At 36.7% G+C, this 20,400-nt stretch overlaps 1 protein-coding gene across 1 annotated transcript; it reads left to right on the forward strand.

The window, feature by feature from the left end:
• The first annotated feature begins 456 nt into the window (after positions 1-456).
• Positions 457-14,800, forward strand: LOC129258550 (nuclear receptor subfamily 4 group A member 2-like). The gene is made up of 8 exons (XM_064097401.1): positions 457-784; positions 5,068-5,372; positions 6,249-7,363; positions 8,183-8,312; positions 8,501-8,664; positions 9,501-9,703; positions 10,293-10,471; positions 11,015-14,800. Exons 2-8 carry the CDS (start codon positions 5,276-5,278, stop codon positions 11,269-11,271), a joined length of 2,145 nt encoding a protein of 714 aa, XP_063953471.1. The 5' UTR covers positions 457-784; positions 5,068-5,275; the 3' UTR covers positions 11,272-14,800.
• The last annotated feature ends 5,600 nt before the right edge of the window (positions 14,801-20,400 follow it).

Here is a 20,400-nt window from a genome sequence, read left to right on the forward strand (position 1 = left end):
ATTATAAAATGTATTATTTGATGATCAAAAAGAATGATTTTTCATAGCGGCATCAACATTTTTATTTTCAATTCGTTAGAATAAAAACTTGTCCTTAGAAATGATCAAGAGAAGCGAACGCCATCTGCATCGCACACTAGCACACTGTAAGGCACACACTCCTATATATCCATATACGAAGTGTATACATCTCCCAACGCTCCCTCCATCTACCTCAGTAAAGGGGCTGAGTTTATTTATAGCGCCGCTATTTGCGGAGAACTGTACGACAACGTCGATTCTGACGTCATACGAGGGTAACCCTCGAACCCTTGTGACGTCAAGGCGAGCGGCTTACACGCACAAACCTGTATGATGGTGCAGTCCCAGGTCCGCTTCTAACGAAGCGTACACCAGCGCTTTGCTGATGTCATAGCTTCTCAATTCGATATGAGGCTCGCCCGAGTAGGGGTTTATACTTTTGTCGCAGAGAAGCAGTGCGTTTCACTCTTGCTTGCTTGTGCCACCAACCAGCATCGTTTCTTCAGTCTTCGTACTCGTCAATGAGACTGAGAACGAGGAGGAGGGCCCGGTGTTTGGGTTTACAGCAAACATAAACAAGCAATCATCATCACTTTTTTGCAGTTTAGTCAACTGTGAAAGTTTTCCACTTTGTTTGACATCTTCCAAGTATTTTACTACTTTTTATACTGGAACACAATTTGTCGTCTGCTACAAGATTGTTTTACCCATCACAGTGTGGTGAAATAAGATCTTGAGAATATTTTTGTACTTCCTGACTCAGGTAAGAATGGATAGATTCTTATCAAATCCTTATTCGTTTCATCGTTTTACCTTGTGTGTCATAAAATAAGATTTTAGAGAATATGACCTTGTACAATAGGATCATAATAGAGAGGAATAACGGTTCACTTGGAGGTGTTATCTTATGTTCTGATCGGACATTGTGAACGTATTTGTATGTCTTCTATCATATTTGTAATAGTTTGTTTTATAGGCGGTTGCTGCTGATTACGAATATATCTCAGTATTTCATTTATACTTTCCCCATAAATCGGAATTTTCCTTGTGCGCTAACATACTTTGGGAAACTTTTTCTTTCAGAACTCGAGTGTTTATCATCTTTTTTATCAATGTTGGTTAATGAAAAAATACATTCTTTTACATTCTTTGCAAACCTCAGTTGGAATTATCACTTTTGACTAGTGTTTTTCACTCGATAAAAATATGCAATTATTTTTCACTTCAAAGTTTCAATTCGTTGGTTGTTATCAGAGAGTATGTGGGTGAAAGTGCCTGTGCGTGAGACTGCGGGTGTGCATGCCTTTGTGCGTGAGAGCGTCTGCGACTGCATATTCATGAGAAAGTCTACTTCTATATTCACAATATTTTTCTTATTACACTAATAAATAAAGTCAAGTAAATGAAGTCGATTTTACAATGAAGAAAATTCATTAACTAATGATTACTTCTGTTTATAGAGGAATATCTTCATTCATTTCCATGTATATCTTTATCCAAAGTGCATAGAGACTTAACTATAGCGTTTTGATGTGTGCTATATAAATACATTTTATTATTGTTTTCCCTAAAAACACGAAGCCTTCGTGGTATATACTTAATAGTTTATCGTGTTTGTAACAGAATAGTTGATATTTCTTCATCTCAGCCAACCTGTTTCGGGTTTTTAAAGTTTATTTTAGAGCTTATATAAAAATCTCAATATTGCCGAATTGTCAAAATGGCTCCTGATTTTAGGTATGACGGTATATATATATATATATATATATATATATATGTGTGTGTGTGTGTGTGTGTGTGTGTGTGTGTGTGTTAGTTCATATGCACATACACTGACTAATAACGTATACATATCATATTTACATAGAAGTGACGGGTAGCAGTATAGGCTAATATCATTAACCACCGGGCCTCATATAAGCTGGCTGCACATACTTGGAATATTTTCCGCATCTAATTGAAGCCGACACGCCATGGCCAACGGCAGGCCTGTGCATGGTTGTTGCGATTACTGGCTTCTCATATGCAGTTCTCTTTATTACACTTAATTAAAACTAAATATATGGAGTAGGTGAATATCGAACCAACTTCATTTTGCATTAGGCCTCATATTCGCTAAGACTACAGAAAAAAATGTATACAGTATATTATTTCACATTGTGTATTTATGTGAAATAATATCTTCTGGCTTTTTTTTATGAGAAACAATAATGGCATAGTACACATTGTTATGATGCTGACACCACCTACGCTGCAAAAACACCAGCATGGTATCTATATCGGTCCACACCAGAGGTGTTGAAAAAACACCGGTTTGGCGTTAGGCTAACACCAATTTGGCATTTAAGCAACACCAATTAGTGTTAAACCAATATCGATTTGATGCTTAACTGGTGTTGTTTCAAACGCTTCTCTGGTGTGGACCGATATAGATACTGGGGTGGTGTTAAATCAACACCGGTATTTTTGCAGTGTATAATTTACACAGTACTATAATATTCAGAAAAAGGATCATCCATCTCTATATTGATGATATTGACCTAGTTGGTTTTCCTTTGCAATTATTAACCTCACGAAACTGACATAGATCATAGTATGTTTGCACTTTAAAAAAAAATATTCCATATTCAATATATAATCAGATTCCATTATAAAACAGATACATACATCCCTTTCTTATACGTTTTACTATGCTAGGAGTATCGGTAAATCCTACAACAATATTAGTACGTAAGTACCGCGGCGCCATGTAATGGTAAGGCATCTAGCAATCTCTGTACATTATGCGCGCAGTGGGAGGTACCTGTCCACCTCAATAGTCTTCAATGTAGGGGTTGGGTATGGCAATGTACTATCACCAATGCATTCAATGCAAGCTTTATACATCTTCATATCAAGGCGAGCGGACAGACTCCGGGGTATTCATAATATACGGATATAAGACGAAATAAGATGGAACGGCCGCTCAATTTTCATCATCAAAATTCTCAATATATCGGGTAGTAGACATGGCTTCACTTCAAGTATGTAATATTTCTTTTGCTATCATCTGGGGTAGATTAAGAATTGTCCACTTGTTTTTTGTGTTTTTATTTCGTTCCCACCAACGTGGCCATATTTCTGTTTTCTATCGCAACCTATTACAGACAATTATGGATGGATGTTTATTGTGAAGCATGCAAACACTTTGCCCCGCCTTAGCTTCCAGAAATCCAATAGCAAATTCAGTGGATGAGAGGGTAGCGCGATTTGCGTAAGCATCCTGTGTATATGTACTCAGCATACATCAATTTTGGTAGCCACTTCAGGGGCGAATTTTCAAGTGTTTAATCGTTTTACTCTCTTTCCTATATCTCCCCAATATATGTGGGGGTAAATCTCCAGAGCTCAAATAAAAGGCGCTTATTGTGAATATGATTTGCCGCCTTCATACCAAAGAATCTGAAGTGGATATCAAAATTAAACATCTCTACCGTTACGTTTACCTCTACCGATCCATCAAAACTTAAAGATAAACTCTTTCAAGTATATAAGTTTGCATGAAGTTGGATAAATGTACACACATCATCACCATAAAGAGAGAAAAGAGTGTGTTTGCCTCTGTATTGTACAGCTAAATGAATGAATGGAGCAGGGGGGGGGGGGTGAGTCAAATCGTAACCCGTAACATTATAACCCGAAATCTAGGTACACAATTGCAACTTATTTGGTAAGAAGAATCCAACCAACGATTTCACAGACATACTACGTTTTATTTTTTTAAAGCTGGATGGCAACATTTCAATGTTTAAACTTTCTTTCGAGGGACAAATTTGCTACCAAAAAGACCCCATTTTACCCTTTTTTGTACACAGTCATGAGATGAAACACGCTTTGTTTGCGTTATTAATATAATAAAAAGTCATAAGTACAGTATATTTAGAAGCTTACGTCAGTTATCATATATCCCCTCGAGTATTCACTAATTCATCCATGTAGGCCAAAATGAGTGAATGGTTTTAGTATATACCAGTGATCGTAAGAATACACCCACGTCATTGCATGGTAAATCAGATTTTCCTTTTGATATATTCTATTTACGTCGCCTCGATGAAGCGAACGGAGTTACGACTTCGTTGACTGCAATTATCTGCATTTTTATTAAGATGTCTCAAAACATGTTGGCCGCAATCGTTCTCTCTCTCTTTTTTTTTCTCTCTCTCTGTTTCTATCTTTATTCGAAGTATGTCGGACAGCAAATCCTTGCATACATTGTCACAAGTCTACAATTTGATCGTTAACATCTCTTTCATGGAATGGAATTCTACCTCTGATTATTGATACTGAAGTCCAAATACATATTCTTTCACGGAAAGTCCACATTGTCATTGAATGTTTTCCAAATAAGAATAAAAACAATGCCAACAAAGTAAATGAATGATGATCGATTTCTGTTTAGCGGGAAACATAGCAATGTCTCTATTTCTTGAGCTAATTAACAATTTAGAATAAAATTATCTTTTAATTCATGTGACATTTTAAATATATTTCCCCATTGTGAATCTATTTGTTGGACGTTTCCAAGAAACTGGAAATGATTAACCCAAGTGTGGGCACTTTCTAATTTCCTTAAACCAGACCTATGAGTCAAATGTTGTTATTCAAAATATTGAAAAAGGTTGTTGAAATTAAGTTTCATTTTGGAAACAATTCAGGAAGTTCTTAAAATAATAGTTTTACTGGTCTGGTACTTGGGTAGGCGATAGGAAGCGATAGGATAATGTCCGTCAACAACCCTCCCACCAATTATTGATGGTGGATATTTAATGTGTCCCCACCTTTTGATATACATCAGCATATATGAAGCATATCACACTTGACAATAATTGGGGGTTTTAGAATGTGGAAGTGAAAAAAGGGAAAACACAGGCACGCCTGTAATGATACTACTGCAATCTACTGCAATATCCCAATGATAATGTGCATTTGTGTTTCAATATGAACATGTAACGGTTGGACACAGTGGTTATAATGTGCCTTCAAATCTGTGCATACAACACAATACAGGCCTTTGGGAGCAGACGATATCACAGTGAATGCCGGGTGCTTCTCTTGGGTTTGCTGAGATTTGGTGACGTCACATCAGATTTAACCAATTAAAAAACGGAAGCCGTGCTTAAAGCGGGAATCTTCTGTGTTGCATCCAAGTACGGCAGCCCTTTAAACGGCGTCGCAAAGAGACTTCAAGGGGCGCTACCAATACCCGAGATTGACCATGATGCTGGTAGGCGCACCCACTTCCTTTGGGACCGGGTACCCTCATGTCAATGGCTACCCAACCTATCCTTTTGATGACTTCGAAGCCTATTCAGGTGCTTACCTCAATATTAATCATCCTAAGTGTTCAACACCCATCGTCTTGATCATTGTCTGTAAATACAATGTTGTCGAGACACTGATCCGTTAATTTCATTTAGTTTTCTTTTCATGAACAGTGCAACTAGAGTGCTCAAATTCTTGTTTGTCTCTTAACTTATGTGAAATAACAATTCACCCCCTTCTCTCTCTCTCTCATCCTCTCTCTTTCTCTCTCTCTTCTATCAACTTTTTTTTATTTTGGCGTTTTTCTCAAATGAAAATACCTCCTCAGTCGATATTACCGTTAAATTGACAATGAAAATTATCGCAAAAAAACCGCAAAAATAATTAACCGAATCGTCAGACAATTTTCACACCTTTTCATGTATATGCATAGTTCTGTTATGGAATGCTGTGATCAACCATTTTTTCATGTTGCCTTAATATCATCGTGTCATCACTGCATGAAATACATGTACAAAAGAAAAACACTAGAATGCATGAAAGTTATCATGGTATTCATTGCAAGTGCCTGTTTTCATTTGTTCGTTTACATGTAATTCATTTATTAGTATCAATTGTTTGCTATATTCAACTCTTTTTATTTAATTTTAAAGCAGTTAAATTTTGTACTTAAAATTTGAAGCGAAAATAGGATAAGAAATCACTTATGACTCCTTAGAATAATAATATTTCATGATACTTATTTCTACGTGTAATCACTTGGCCTGGGCGACATGTCAGAGAAAATGCCTTATCGATAACTCGAACATGTACATTTATCGAAGCTTTCAATGAATTCTTCGGAAATATTCAAAAATGTATCTCGAAAGTAACATGGAAAACAAAACTTTATTTTAATCATTTATTCTTTCTTCTTTTTATTAAAGGCTACGTCGATCCGAACGCGGGGTCATCCCAGTATAATATACTGGAAACAAAACTGTTTCAGAATTTCACCAGTCCCAATCAACCAGAAGGTAGCCCAGTCAGCCCACCACTCAGTACAGACGGGACTCTCATCTCACAACAGCAGCAGCATCCTCATCCACATCATCATTCACCTCCAAATCAACAAGCAACCCAACCGCATCGACCAGTGCAACATCCACAGTCAGAGGCATCACCACCTCTTCAGCAACCTCAACCTCAATCCCAACAACAATCCCAGCATCGAGTGACACCTCATAATCACCAGCAACATACTCCTCATCAGTCCCCCCAGAGGCAATCTCCCGTTACCCCTATGCCCGCCAGTATGCCCTCTTACACCCCGAAGCAAGACGCATCCTCACCGCCTTGTATTGTTCAAACGCCAGAAACCTTTTCATCGAACTATAGCAGTCCTCCGGTTTGCACTTCCACCAGTAGCAGATTGCCGAACTTTCAGGACTGTTTTGGTCCCCCAGGATTGAGGCCGAACTACGAAGAACATTCGCCAGAGTTTCCCCCGTTCAGTTCAATGACGGAGTTTCTCCCAAGTGCAACCCAACCTGAAACTTACGACAGGGAGTATCCACTTCCTGCGATCCCTTCTATGTCTGAACACATAGCTTACCAACATGCATACAGCCCAACTTTAACAGGAGTCACTCCCCCAACAACATCACACAGCACGTATTCTCCAGTGGGTCATCAAAACGATTATTATGACACAAGTTTTACGCATGACGTTTCGTCTATTCATGTTGATGCGAGCGTTCCTCCTCATTTTGTATGGGGTACTTCACAAGAGGGTCCCATACCGACATGTACGGAAACATCCATCTTGGAAAGCAAACCTCATCACTACCCAATGCCACCTAACCCACCGCTTGGTTCTCAACATAACATTATGGTCGGGGCAAGGAGAACCAGTCCTATCATGTCACTATCACCAGAAGGACCCATGATAACACCGCCTAGGACGCCCTCTCAGGAAGGCATGTGTGCTGTGTGTGGTGACAGTGCAGCTTGCCAACATTATGGCGTCAGAACGTGCGAAGGATGCAAGGGTTTCTTTAAGGTAAGATACGCTGTACAGTTTACTAAAATTGAGTTAGAATCAAATTAATACATAAAATTAAACAATGAGAAAAAATAGAAGTATTCACGGTATCATTCATCTTGAAAAATACATGAAGCTAAAAAAGACCGAACTGTAGATGCCTGGGCAGGAATCTTCATAACCAGTTTCCCCAGGAAATTATGTGATATGAAAGAATTCCGTAAACAAAAGAAACGTATGGTAACGTCACTCCTGTTCTCCTCACTTGGAAGCATACATTTTGAGCAACTTTGAGGAAATAACAAGTCTAGGTATTCCCTCTGGATCATCGTCCTGTAGATAAGGAAGACTTTTTCAAGAGTCTGCATCATGGTATTGACGTCATAGAATGCCAGTAACAAAATTGAAAGGTTCCGGAGTTTTAACTTGTGCCTTCCCTGGCAAGTTGTCAAATTGGCAGTGACTGCTGCGTCTAAACCGACAGTTGTGCCGCCGGGAAGGGGGCGAGAAGGGTGAGAACAGGAAGCCGCAATCTTAGAGCTTGATGCGGATGACACAGCGTTTCCCTGACAACAAAGCTACAAACTCCACTACAAAAGCGAGTTACAAACTCCACCGCAATGTCTCGGTTAATCCCCGTAGATTCAGGTTGTCACAGTGAGTGATGTGACGAAAAAATAAAGATTTTGACTTACTTTCCAAAGGTCTTAAAGTTTCCTCCACTTCAGATTTAGAAATGATTGATAAGCCTTAAAGGACGATGTTTTTTCATACATTTATCGATGCAAATGAAAGGTGTAGAAAGGATAACGATTATATGTTTTTATTGCTTTACAGAGGACAGTACAAAAGAATGCTAAATACGTATGTCTGGCCAACAAAAACTGTACGGTGGACAAACGACGGAGGAATCGATGCCAATACTGTCGCTTCCAAAAGTGTTTAGCCGTCGGGATGGTCAAAGAAGGTAAGGCTTACAGTACTTATCAGTGATCTATTCGTATCAGGGCATCGTTACACTTTAGAAATTACATAATGAATGATCAACAGAGGACTACGTGTTACCACACAAAATAATGCACAGAATGATTGCATGAGCTTTATTACATGATACAGAAAATGATCACTTTGCCTCTCTTTCTGGCTTTATTTTAGTTGTTCGAACCGATAACCTTCGAGGGCGACGAGGTAGACTGCCAACCAAACAGCGGAACTCTCAGGATCTCCCTCCCCCATCCCCTCCTGTTAGTCTTATCACAGCCCTGGTACGAGCACACGTTGATGCTTCACCAGCTAAAGCAAATCGGGATTACAGCCAGGTAACTAAACATGACCTTTACCCTTTATTAACCACTAAAGCAAGGGGACAAGGCTATCATTGGCTATAACTTAGCGGTGAAGTTTAATCAAAATCACTGACTTCCAAAAAAATATATATAATTCATGCTAGAAGATTTGATGAAGAAAAGTTATGATGCATAGTACTGATCGCATGCGGCAAGAGGAACTTTTAATATAGCTATGAATATGGTCTACAGCGGAAGCGAAAGATTGATGAAATTGATGGCTGGAAACGAGGTGAACGTATCCACCCAGTCCTGGTGATATTGAACAATGATTCTAGTATGACGTCACATCGAATAGAAAGTAGGACAGGAAGGGAAAGGAAATTACATACCGAGCAGAGATGGGCCAGGTTTGAAACGATGGTTCTCTACAAAATGCTCCCGTCAGGCATGCTCGACACGGCTTGATAAAGTGATGGATGTGATACCTCTGGATGACGTCATTTAGCCATTATGACGTCTAACACGTTCTGAAAAAGAGAAGGGAGAACGAAAATAAACATAGCTGCCCCGATTTCCCTCAGCAAACCAGGATAGCCTCATATGACGTCACAATGCAATCAATTTCGCTAGTGGGGCTCACGGGGAAATAGGCAGTCATATAAAAGATTAATAATAGATGGGGGAAAAGGGTTTTACTAGCATATATGGGTCGGCCTTTCAGATCAATGGTTTGCGTGTAATCACTTGGGACATGACACTATATTAACCACATCATTCTCCCCGTTTTTTCTCTCTCTCGGCCCATCTCCATCTTCATCTCATTTCTTCTATAATCTATATGACTTGCGGTTGGATTGACTTCACAGTTTCGGCTGCCTGGTGACGTCATTTCACCACCACCAGAGAACGAGCAGCTGCAAATCTTCTATGACAACTTTTGTTCTTCTATTGACGTCATCCGGTCCTGGGCGGAGCGTATCCCTGGATTTAGCGATCTCTGCCGGGAAGATCAAGATTTGCTTTTCCAATCTTCTTGCCTTGAGCTCTTCGTTCTCAAGATGGCATACAGGTAACATTATTCGGTTCTAATTACTTATCATAAATACCTCCATGTGTGAGAAACTCAAGCTCATTATGATAGCCAGTGACTATATAACCTGTTTAAATGCAAAAATCCGGGGGGAATGGTATTCTTTAACTATTTATTTGATGTATGACATATTCTTCTGAAATCATTCTGTACTTTATACAAGTTGTTTATTCATCTACATAACATATTCCCTCAGTCACAACGCTTTACAAAGTTCAATAAGCATAGATGATAATGAACACAATTTATTAGAATAATTTTAGGCTCTTGATAGAGAACACACGCTTCAATGAAGCACCCCCCCCCCCCATTTTGTCATTCGTGTGGTAGTCTGGTACAGTCTGAAGTAATGATTGTGTAATGTTTATATATTCGTAATATCAGGGAATGAAAGCGAGTCACTCCATTGTGTGGAACATTTGCGTTTGACTGAAGCCTAGTGAAATCAAACTCGATACAGTCATCAGATGTGCGAGATGCACTGAAACTAACGATTTTATAAATACTTCAGTCCCCGTTTCTATGCCGATAGTAATATATATTTGTTTTTGTACAATATTTCTCACAGAGTGAACCCGGACGATCCATATGTAGTGTTTTGCAATGGAAACGTCCTCCACAATCAGCAATGTGAACGAGGCTTTGGAGAATGGTTAGATGATATACGGACCTTCTCGAAAGTACTCTCATCTCTTGAAATCGACATCTCTTCGTTCGCATGTCTGTCATCTCTTGTTCTTATTACCGGTAAGTGATGAACATTACCATGATTGCGCTGTATATTTATCATAACGCCACATTCATTTGCAAATAGATTTACGTTAACTATCAAAATCAATATAAAACTTGACAATAAGATTATATTCTTTCCAGCCTGTTGATAAAACTCTTGTTGAAAAAAGAGTGCTGCGAAACCTGCCGACTTGACTGGGTGTTATACTGCTCTTGGTACAACCCTGACAGGTGCTTCCAAAATACTTGCAGTGTTTAAATAATGGGTTCACGTGTTCAGAACTAACCCGGGTGTTTTTGCATGTAGTCATATAGTCTTGTCTGCCAGTTTACTTTCAACTTTCCTGATGTAGTATTATTATCCATTTTTTGTAACATAATTATCATATCTTATTGCTAAGTACTCGAATTGACTTCTTTATGAGGAAAATGGTAATCACCGTCTTTTATCAGAAGGGAAACAGTTCATTGTGAATTAAGCAGAAAGCTTAAGGCTGTAATTTCAATATTTACATCTCTTTCTCACTTTATTATTCTCTATTTCATGAATACCTACAGAGAGACACGGATTAAAGGAACCTGAGAAAGTGAGTCAGCTTCAAAACAGAATCATCGGCTGTCTCAACGATCACGTGACTTACAACACGAGTGCGCAGACGCGAGCCAATTTCCTTTCTCGGATGCTGATGCAGCTCCCTGAACTTCGGGTTTTGAGCAAGAAAGGACGCCAGAGGTTATGCGCACTCAAAGTAGAAGGAGCCGCCCCTGTTCCTGGCACCATCGAAAAAACTTATGAGCCTAACTTGCCTTATTAACTCTGGGTTCAAGAGATATTCGACATTTCTACTCAAAAGTTATTCACATTAGTTGTTTGACATGTTTTACTATTCTCACAGTACAAATGATTAGGCTTTACGTTTATTATTGTCATAGATAATTCTAAATAATTTATAGATACTGTGCACCTTCGTTTAACGAAACTGGTATTAGCTATTATGTTTTTATTTTATCAAATTTGAGTCACATTTCCATGTCTTTTCCTTCTTGTTTCTTGTCATTGTATACTGTTTTTTTTCCTCCGGAAGGTCTAATTACTCTTTATGAATGTTGCAATCACCACTTTACTTTTTGCTTGTATTTATGTTACATTTCTACCTTTTTTTAGCTTGTAATAATTATGAATTGTGAACAAATTTGTACTATCAAGAAAGCAATGACTTTCTCATATATTTATGTAATCATAACCATCTTATACTTTCATACGATTTTACACGAATTTGTCGCAAAATATGCTTAAATCAATTTTATAACAAGCTTTTATCAAATTTGAAGGAAATAAGCCTAAATTCAATGTATCCACATAATTAACGCAGAATGCTTTAATTTATTGCTTGTTATCAATCTTATCACACCTATTTTATTTTATATAAATTATGAAAATGATGCTAACCTGAAAAGCCACGATCAATTGGGAATATTTTGAAATCGGACTCCAAATTTTCAAGACTTTTATTTGATATGTGATGTGTATACCAATATTCACAGGACGAGTATTTAATAAGGAGGTATTTCACCTCGTAGAGTACAATGAAATGCCTTGTTAAATCACATTGTTACGATGGAAATCATTCTCGACTAATGTGATGTTACACATTATTGGGTAAAGTTTAAATATTATATCCTGGAAAATCATGACGGCATGATCAGCTCGGGTGTCATGAAGGATCGTGAAATAATGAATAGACTGAAAGTATAATCGATGATTATTTTACAAGGGAAAAAGATGCCCTTAGATATCGCAATTATCGTAAAACGAAAGTGGTGTAGATTTGAACAGGAAAGTATACCATGCAAATTGTTACGTTTACCAGTCTTTCACAAGCTCATACCGAATTATATAATTTTGGAGAGAAAACATACAGGATTTTTTTAGCGGCTAGAGAAGTCATCCATTCCCCCTCCCCTCTCTCTCTTTCTCTCTTTCTTTCCATATTTTCTTTTCTTCCCTCCTTGTTGCTGCATTGAATCGACAATGATTCTTCGTGAAATGAGTTTTAGTTAAATATGAAAATCATGAGGCAAGATTTCTAATGTTAATTCAAGCTGAAAATAAAATATAAAGTAGTTAAATATTGCTAGATAGCAGCTGATAAATTGCTTTTTTAATTGGATGATACAGAAAATTTGGTAGTGTTGCCAATTTGCAGCTGTATGTACTGTTTTCAAGAAAATGGCACACTATTAATCATGTATCGTTAGGTATCATAGAATAATCTACATGATCTAGGTGTAGTATCCGTAATCATGGTAATAGATTTCTTTCTGCACTACCTTCATGGCGTTCTTAGGGACCTGAGAACATGTAGAATAGCACTTTTTTATATATAGAAACTATACTTACACCAAAGGCTATGATTTTGAAAGAATTTTAGATGTGCAAAAAGAAGAGTCTCACAAATATCACTGTACAAAGCTGCAAACCTCTGATGATTATATAGCGAAAATATTCTTGTAAATATTACGAGGTGTTGTGGAACTCCACTCGAAAGCGTGAGATTGTAGATAATTTTATAGTTCAGATAATGTATTGCAGTACACAATGTCTATGCTATGATCACTGAAATGTGCTAATTATTGTGTATACGAAAGGAGATACATGAATATTCATTATACATATAAACTTTGTTACATTTTGTTTACGAGAACATTTTTGTTTACCGATTGTGGAGGAAGGATAGAGGAGGATAATGATGTCGCACGAGTAGACATGTTTATTGGCAGGTCCACTGCCTCTTTGACACTGAATTCTTACTGGTTCTGTAGACTAGTCATTTTATACCATTTTGCTATGAAGATGAAAAATATAAAACAGGAGATGTTGCAGTCTTTTTACATTATTGCTAACGTGGACATGTTCTGTGGATGTTAAAAAAGTAATCATAATTGATGACTTATTTAGATGAATATAAATCTGTGTAGGCCTATGAGTGTTTTGATAATTTGAATAGCATTTATCGTGAGCTCCTTATTCTTCGCTTCAAAAGTGAGACAGGTCATGTGATCAATTATGGGAGTACGAATTTCGATCATTCAGAGTCAGTTTAGAAAAATCTATTAAATTTTAGCCGTTGTGTCTTTTCAAATGCATTATGAATGTGAGCACACTTTGATAGCATACTATGCGTTCTTGTGTAACACTTATTCGACCTTATAACTGTTATAACATGATAACATGCAATTACGTTGCTAAAGATCTGTCATGAATCATATACTGCCAAAATCTGTTATCTGGATACTTGAAAAAAAATAGACACCGTTGTATATTTTTATAACGTGAATGTAGTAGAATTCAGATATGTGAATCTCTAACTATAGCAATTTTGCATTTTAAGTTCGAGTGTTATTATTTGATGTGAGATATTAACACAAGTTTATTTCCCGAGTATACTGCACGATGAATCATTGACGTAAATTTCCCTTCTAGTGCAAGATTTGCTTTTATATTACTTTGTGATTTTATTTTTTACTTTGGACAACAATCCAAGTAGATTATAAGTTAGAATTTTATTTTGAACACACTTTAAATGTTTCTGCCGCAAATCGTGTAATGGATGTTGTTAATTGTGGTAGATGCTTTAATCTTTATATACAATTTATATATGGTGTTGATTATTCGTATCGCATCTCAACATTTAGTGCAATGTCGTCCTCGTTTTATATGGAATCAGATTGTGTGCAAATTTGAGCACGTTTATACAAATTCGTATATCGGAGAGAGAGTGTGAGAGAAAGAAAACTATCAGAAATAAAGCTATTATTTTTCTACGTATACATGTGCCGATAGTAAATGTACTTAATTATGTTCATTTTGAACGAAAAGTGGTATTATCTGTAATGCTCAAGCCCCAAAAGTCGAATTGAAATCCTAAATCAAAACATTAAAAATCGCATTAACTGGCTGAACAATATTTTTGGACACTGAAAGGATTATGATATTTTTTTTCTATTATGTGAAATCAAAATTTAAAGCATCTATACGATCTGAAATAACGATATCGTATATTTATATGTCATAATTTACCTTGCATAAGTCAAGCGATACATGCTATACATAAGTTGGAATGAAGGAGATCATTCTCGACATGGTTTCGTTTTTTTTTCCTTCAGTAACAAAGAGTTTAATCTATCTTATGTTCAGCGTAGTCTCGATCAGAGGCTCGCACGCTTGTTGTTATGTCATTGAAATAAATACAAGTACTTTTAGGCTATGCTATATGAGTGTATATGTTCTTCGGAGTTTTATATGATATTACTGCTAAAATAAAACGTCCACTGACACGATAACTTTTTGCTCAGTCTTACTTTATTTTATTTTGATCTTGCCATGTTCGTTTATCTGATTGATGATCGATATTGATTGGTTGATTGATTGAATGAATGATTGATTGATTGATTGATTGATGGATGGACGGATGGATTGATGGATGGACGGATGGATTGATTGATTGATTGATCGATCAATCGATTGACATTCAGATATTACGGTAGTGTAATGGACTTGATAAATCTTAAGACTAAGATTAAATTAACAGGAAAGGTGAAGCTTACAGAGAGAAAGAAAGAGAAAGAGATAGAATGGATTGGTTTGAAAAATAGAATTATTGGGAAATGAGTGAATAATTACAAAAACAAAAATCACCTCTTGCCCACTAATTTGTCTATTTTGAAATTTAAACTAGCCTAATTAAAACTTGAAACTAATTGTAGAGGTGTTGTGGCTCAGTTGATAGGTCTCCAGACTTTGAACCAAAAGGTCAGGAATTCGAATTCCAACGCAGCACTCGCGTCAAGGCGTTTATCTTCATTTGCCACTCTCCACCCAAGTATAGTAAATCATGGGTACCCGGTATGAAGAATTTTCTTGAACGTTCGAGCGTCCGATCAGAGTAGCCTAGCCAAGTCCTCGGTAATGGTACGCAGTTTTTATATCAACATTACGGCGCTATACAGATGCATATTATTATATAATCCTGGCAATTATTTCTCATACTGGAAACCAATATACTAATAAACCCCTACTAGGCCTACAACAGATAATTCTAGTCTATGAATTATCAAGTACAGAGTCATGTACTATAAACTAATCTCATATTCTAAACACCCAACCTCCTGTCATTATCTCTTAGTATCCACAACCATTTCTTTCTGTAGTGTTTATTGTCTGTTGGATCGTCTGTTTACTTACTTCATTAATAATCATAGGAAAATCAAGTTATCTAATTATCATAATCGCAATGGTGAAAATTATCAGGAATCAGACTGCTTAAATCAACGACATAATCGTGATGAATACTGCTGCATGGACGTTCTCAATTTCGAGGTACAAAATACTGTAACAAGACATCGATAATTGGCAGAAGGCCTAAAATGTCCCGTTCAAGATCATTGTTTAAAAAATGACTTTTATGTTATATACAAACATAACTCGCCGATTACACTAACAGTTTCATTTAGAGATCAAGAGATCAAGTGTGTGTGTGTATGCGTGGGTGGGTGTAAGAGAGTGTTTACATGTGGGTAGGCGTGTGTGTGCGCTCCTGTATTTGATGTTACAGACGAGGAATGCGTGCGTGTGTGTTTGACATAGGAATACTTGTACATTTCAAGTGCCTATAAACTTGTACAAAAAATATTGGGATAGCCTAAGAATGAGTTGCAAGAAAATTTTTACGGAATTATAGCAAACAAATATTATACTAAATCATTTATACTGTATATACAAGTTGATTGAATTACATGTGATTGATTTTTCAGAAAAAAAGAGACAATTAAATTTGGTTACACAATTATTGGGGGATGTTGGGTGAAGGCTCGCTATTCCAATATTTAATGATTCCACATACAGGTTTATAATTCCGAATGCTCGTTACTCCTAAATACAGATAATGAATCAACCAAGATGTTCGCTCATGTGAGTCTGAAAATAACAAGTGTAACGCCACTGGCAGCCCGTCTCGCCTGTTTAACGCGATTCATATGGCAGCAGAGCTCACTTAAAAAAAAACTAAGATTAAATATTATTCACAAAAAACATCATTTACATGATAATAAAACATTAACTTCATTGATGTAAAAAGACCTTTGACCTCGATCATGTGACCTGAAACTCGTGCAAAAAAAAAATCAGTGATACTTGATTACCCTTATTACAAGTTTCATGCAATAGATCCATTTATTTTCAAAGTTATGATAACATTTAAGATTTCAATGTTGATAAGATCATTGACCTACATGTACATGACCTTTGACCTATGTGACCTGAAACTCGTGTAAGACGATCAGTGGTAATTTATTAACCTTATGTCCAAGTTTCATGAACTAGGTCCATGATTATAATTTTTTTTAGCTAAGATGAAATTTCCAAAACTCAACTTTGGTTAGGATTTCAATGTTGACGACTCTGCCACCGTCGGAAAAAACGACGCAAATATAGTCTTGCTCCGCTATGCATGCAAGACAAAAACTTGTGGCTTTATTCCGAAGGTTCGTTGGTCCGAAAAGAAAAAAGTGTTTATATTTTCCAAAGGTTCGTTAATCTGACAATGAAATAAGATTCGCTATTTTCGTAGATCCGTTAGTCCTGACATAAGGGTTCTTTATTCCAAAGGTTGGTTAGTCCAAATGAAAAAAATCACGAGACACTGTCATTAATAAATAAAGTATATCTATAATGTTGCAAATCAGGTTAAATTACATAGTACAATGAGGCATTGGCATGTGCATAAATTGGTCGAGAAATGAAGGAGAAGCGAGATGCCTATTTTGTACAATTTTCAAGTAAATTTTTCATGAACATATCTTCAATAATTTTCACGACAATATCGCAAAATTCTATATAGAACATACTGTGCAATAAATAATAATATTCATATTCAGTTCTTATATAGCGGATATTCCACTCAACGTTTTATTCGCTTTAAAGGGACAAGAAAAGTTAAATCCGGTTGAAAAAATAAACGAGAATGAGGACCATTCTATGATTTCAAAAAAAGTGCATAAGCATATATCTGTATAAATAATGATTGATTTGAAATCTAAGTAAGATTGAAATATCTCACATAGTGTTATTATATGATGCCAACTGAATTTAAACCATTTAAAAAGAAATTTAAAATTCTTGACGGACGACAGACGCCACACCAAGGCATGATCTAATCTATAAATTAAGGCCAGATTCAAAAACGAAAATGATAATAATAATCCGCATTTATATAGCGCTTAACATATTGGAACGACGTTTCTAAGTGCTTTACACGGGAGCGTTTCATGAAAGGACTTGTCAGACGTTTTATCCGACAAGTCCTATTTTATCCGACAGTTACCATAGTAACATTGCTTATCAGCCAATCAAAATCAAGGAAAGTTGTCAAATCTGACAACATGTCGGACAAAAATGTTGATGAAACGCTCCCCATATATATTATTATCCCGGTCATCGGGTCCTTGCATACCCGCATACAATGTATGCACCGTCTCCACTCCCTGGGGAGCATTCCAACAAGAATTCCAAGACTCAATTGCTAGGCATACTACATATGCTTTCGCATCCTACCGGGTACCCATTTGACATCTGGGTGGAGAGTGGCAAATTGTGGATTGACGCCTTGCCAAAGGACGCTAGGCCATGGTGGGATTCGAACACACGACCCTCTGATTACGAGGCGAGAGTCAGAACCGCTTCACCACGGTGCTGCGAAAAGATGGGGCGTGGAAAAGGGGACCGTAAGTTGGTGTACTGGTGGAGGTTTGGTGGGATGGTCACTATAAGGGAAAAAAATTTATTAAGGATAAAGTTAACTCAGTGCCACTTTAATAATCGAATGTGTAGCATTTTCCAACATGTTTATTTTTCATCAAATTCTCTTTTTCTGACCAATTTTACTTTTAGGCACGCCAGAACTATCAATTCGTCATTTACTAAAAATTATTTTAATTCGGGTTCGCTCGCCTGGCTCGATCGCATCATTTCCAAATAGTGCGCAATTATCTAACATTTATCCCCCTCGAAAGGTTGACCTCGTTACGGCTCTGGGGTGGATAGAAAGCTAATAGAATACTGTGTTGTTTAAAAAATGACTAAATATCGCTTCACATTCCTACAGCCAGCCAATTGGAGTCTCATCAACGGCCATATGCAGCGAAGGGAGAGGTGGTGCACTCCCAGAAATTTAGAAAATTTATATTCTCACTGAAATGGCAACACATTTTCTTTTTTATAATTCTGTTTTCATTATAACAATTTGAAGTAAATCACAAAATTTACAAATGATTATTAGGTGATTGCAAATCACATAAACACAAGTTGGTTACAAAAAAGACAAAACAACAACAATAATGATAGGATAATCCCTACCCACTTATCCTTCCCCTCCCCTAAAAGGAATGTTGCAAAGTGATGACTTCTTACCAGTGTTATCTAAACAGAGATAGGTGATTTGGTAAATAAAGTAGACAAAACAAGATATACAAGCTATGATTATGGAGGTTTTTAAACGAACAAGTATAACGAGGAAATATTCCAAGTCTTGTTTTTTTTTTAACAAATGTTTTAAGAAAGCAAAACTTGGAGGATTATTCTTAAATTTACATGTATGAATAAACTTCAAAAGTAAAAAAAAAAGAAAAAAAAAAGGATGAAATGAACTTATCAGTTGAGAGTCCGAACATTTTTTAAAATTAGAACCATTTATTTGAACTTTCACATACACAAAAACAGGTGGACTATTGTTTCCTTACTTTTATCACAAAAAACACAATCATGACATTTGGTGAATCCTTAAATTTAATCTTATATAAGAAATCATTTAATGCTATGGCTTTATGAAAAATCTTAAAATAGAATGATCTTAATTTAGTATCAATGGTACAAAAAAAATTGTATAATGTACCTTTTCCCAATTGATAGTCCCTGGTATTGGTAAACGGATCCCAATAAGAGTTTCTTTTGTCAGGTGTGTGTGATCCCTTAAATAAATTGTATGAATTTCTGGGGACTTTTTTTATAACTCAACAATTTATGTACAATTGTTTAATGAACACGGATAATATCAGGGCCAAAATTCACCAAGCATTCTTCAGGGATGCACTTAATCAAAAAGATTTATTTCCTTCTGTCTGTTTGGGGGTTCCAAAATCTAACACAGGCTCTTCAAAGAGTTTGTGACCTAAAAGAGGATTAAACAAGTCTGACATTATTAAGACATTTCTCTCATGCCACACTGGATAATTAAAATACTGTTTAGTTTTTGAACGAATGAATTTGTTATACCACAGAAGTTGACAACCACTCAAATCTGAAATTTTTTTATTCACTTCATAACCATTGATTTTGGTAGCATATTAGATTAGGAACCTCCTGGACAATTTCTGGACATTCTTGGTGCCTGGTGTGAGTGTAGTAAGGATACCATTTTCGGGGGTCAGCTAAATCTGAGTCTCACAGCAGCCATACTGGATTTACATTGTACAATCAATGTACAAGCAAACTCTTTCATGTTCGGCCGGCCATGCCAACATTGGACCCTTCTCTTAGAATGCCCTATTATACTCTGTTATAACAATGGAGATTACCCTTGTCATCTGCATTGTTCTCTTTGTGTTGGCTATATTTTTTTTTAATTGGACTTGATGTCTAACATGTATGACTTAGCTACACAACATGGTGTAGGTACACGGCTTGTCTATGATAGAGAATTTATTCTGCATCTAAACCCACACCGCAGAGAAGTCGACCTTCTCTTACATTCACCGACCTCTCCTCTCCTCTCCTGAAGTCCAATCTTTCGACAGGGCAAAAGAGACACAGGAGTCATCGTGGTAAACGCGGAAACAAAGAGAGATTAAAGTTTGCCTATCTCCAAGAGTCTACGTTGACAATCGGCCAG

The sequence above is a fragment of the Lytechinus pictus genome, chromosome 1 (genome assembly GCF_037042905.1).
Source record: "Lytechinus pictus isolate F3 Inbred chromosome 1, Lp3.0, whole genome shotgun sequence".
Lineage (NCBI taxonomy): Eukaryota > Metazoa > Echinodermata > Echinoidea > Temnopleuroida > Toxopneustidae > Lytechinus > Lytechinus pictus.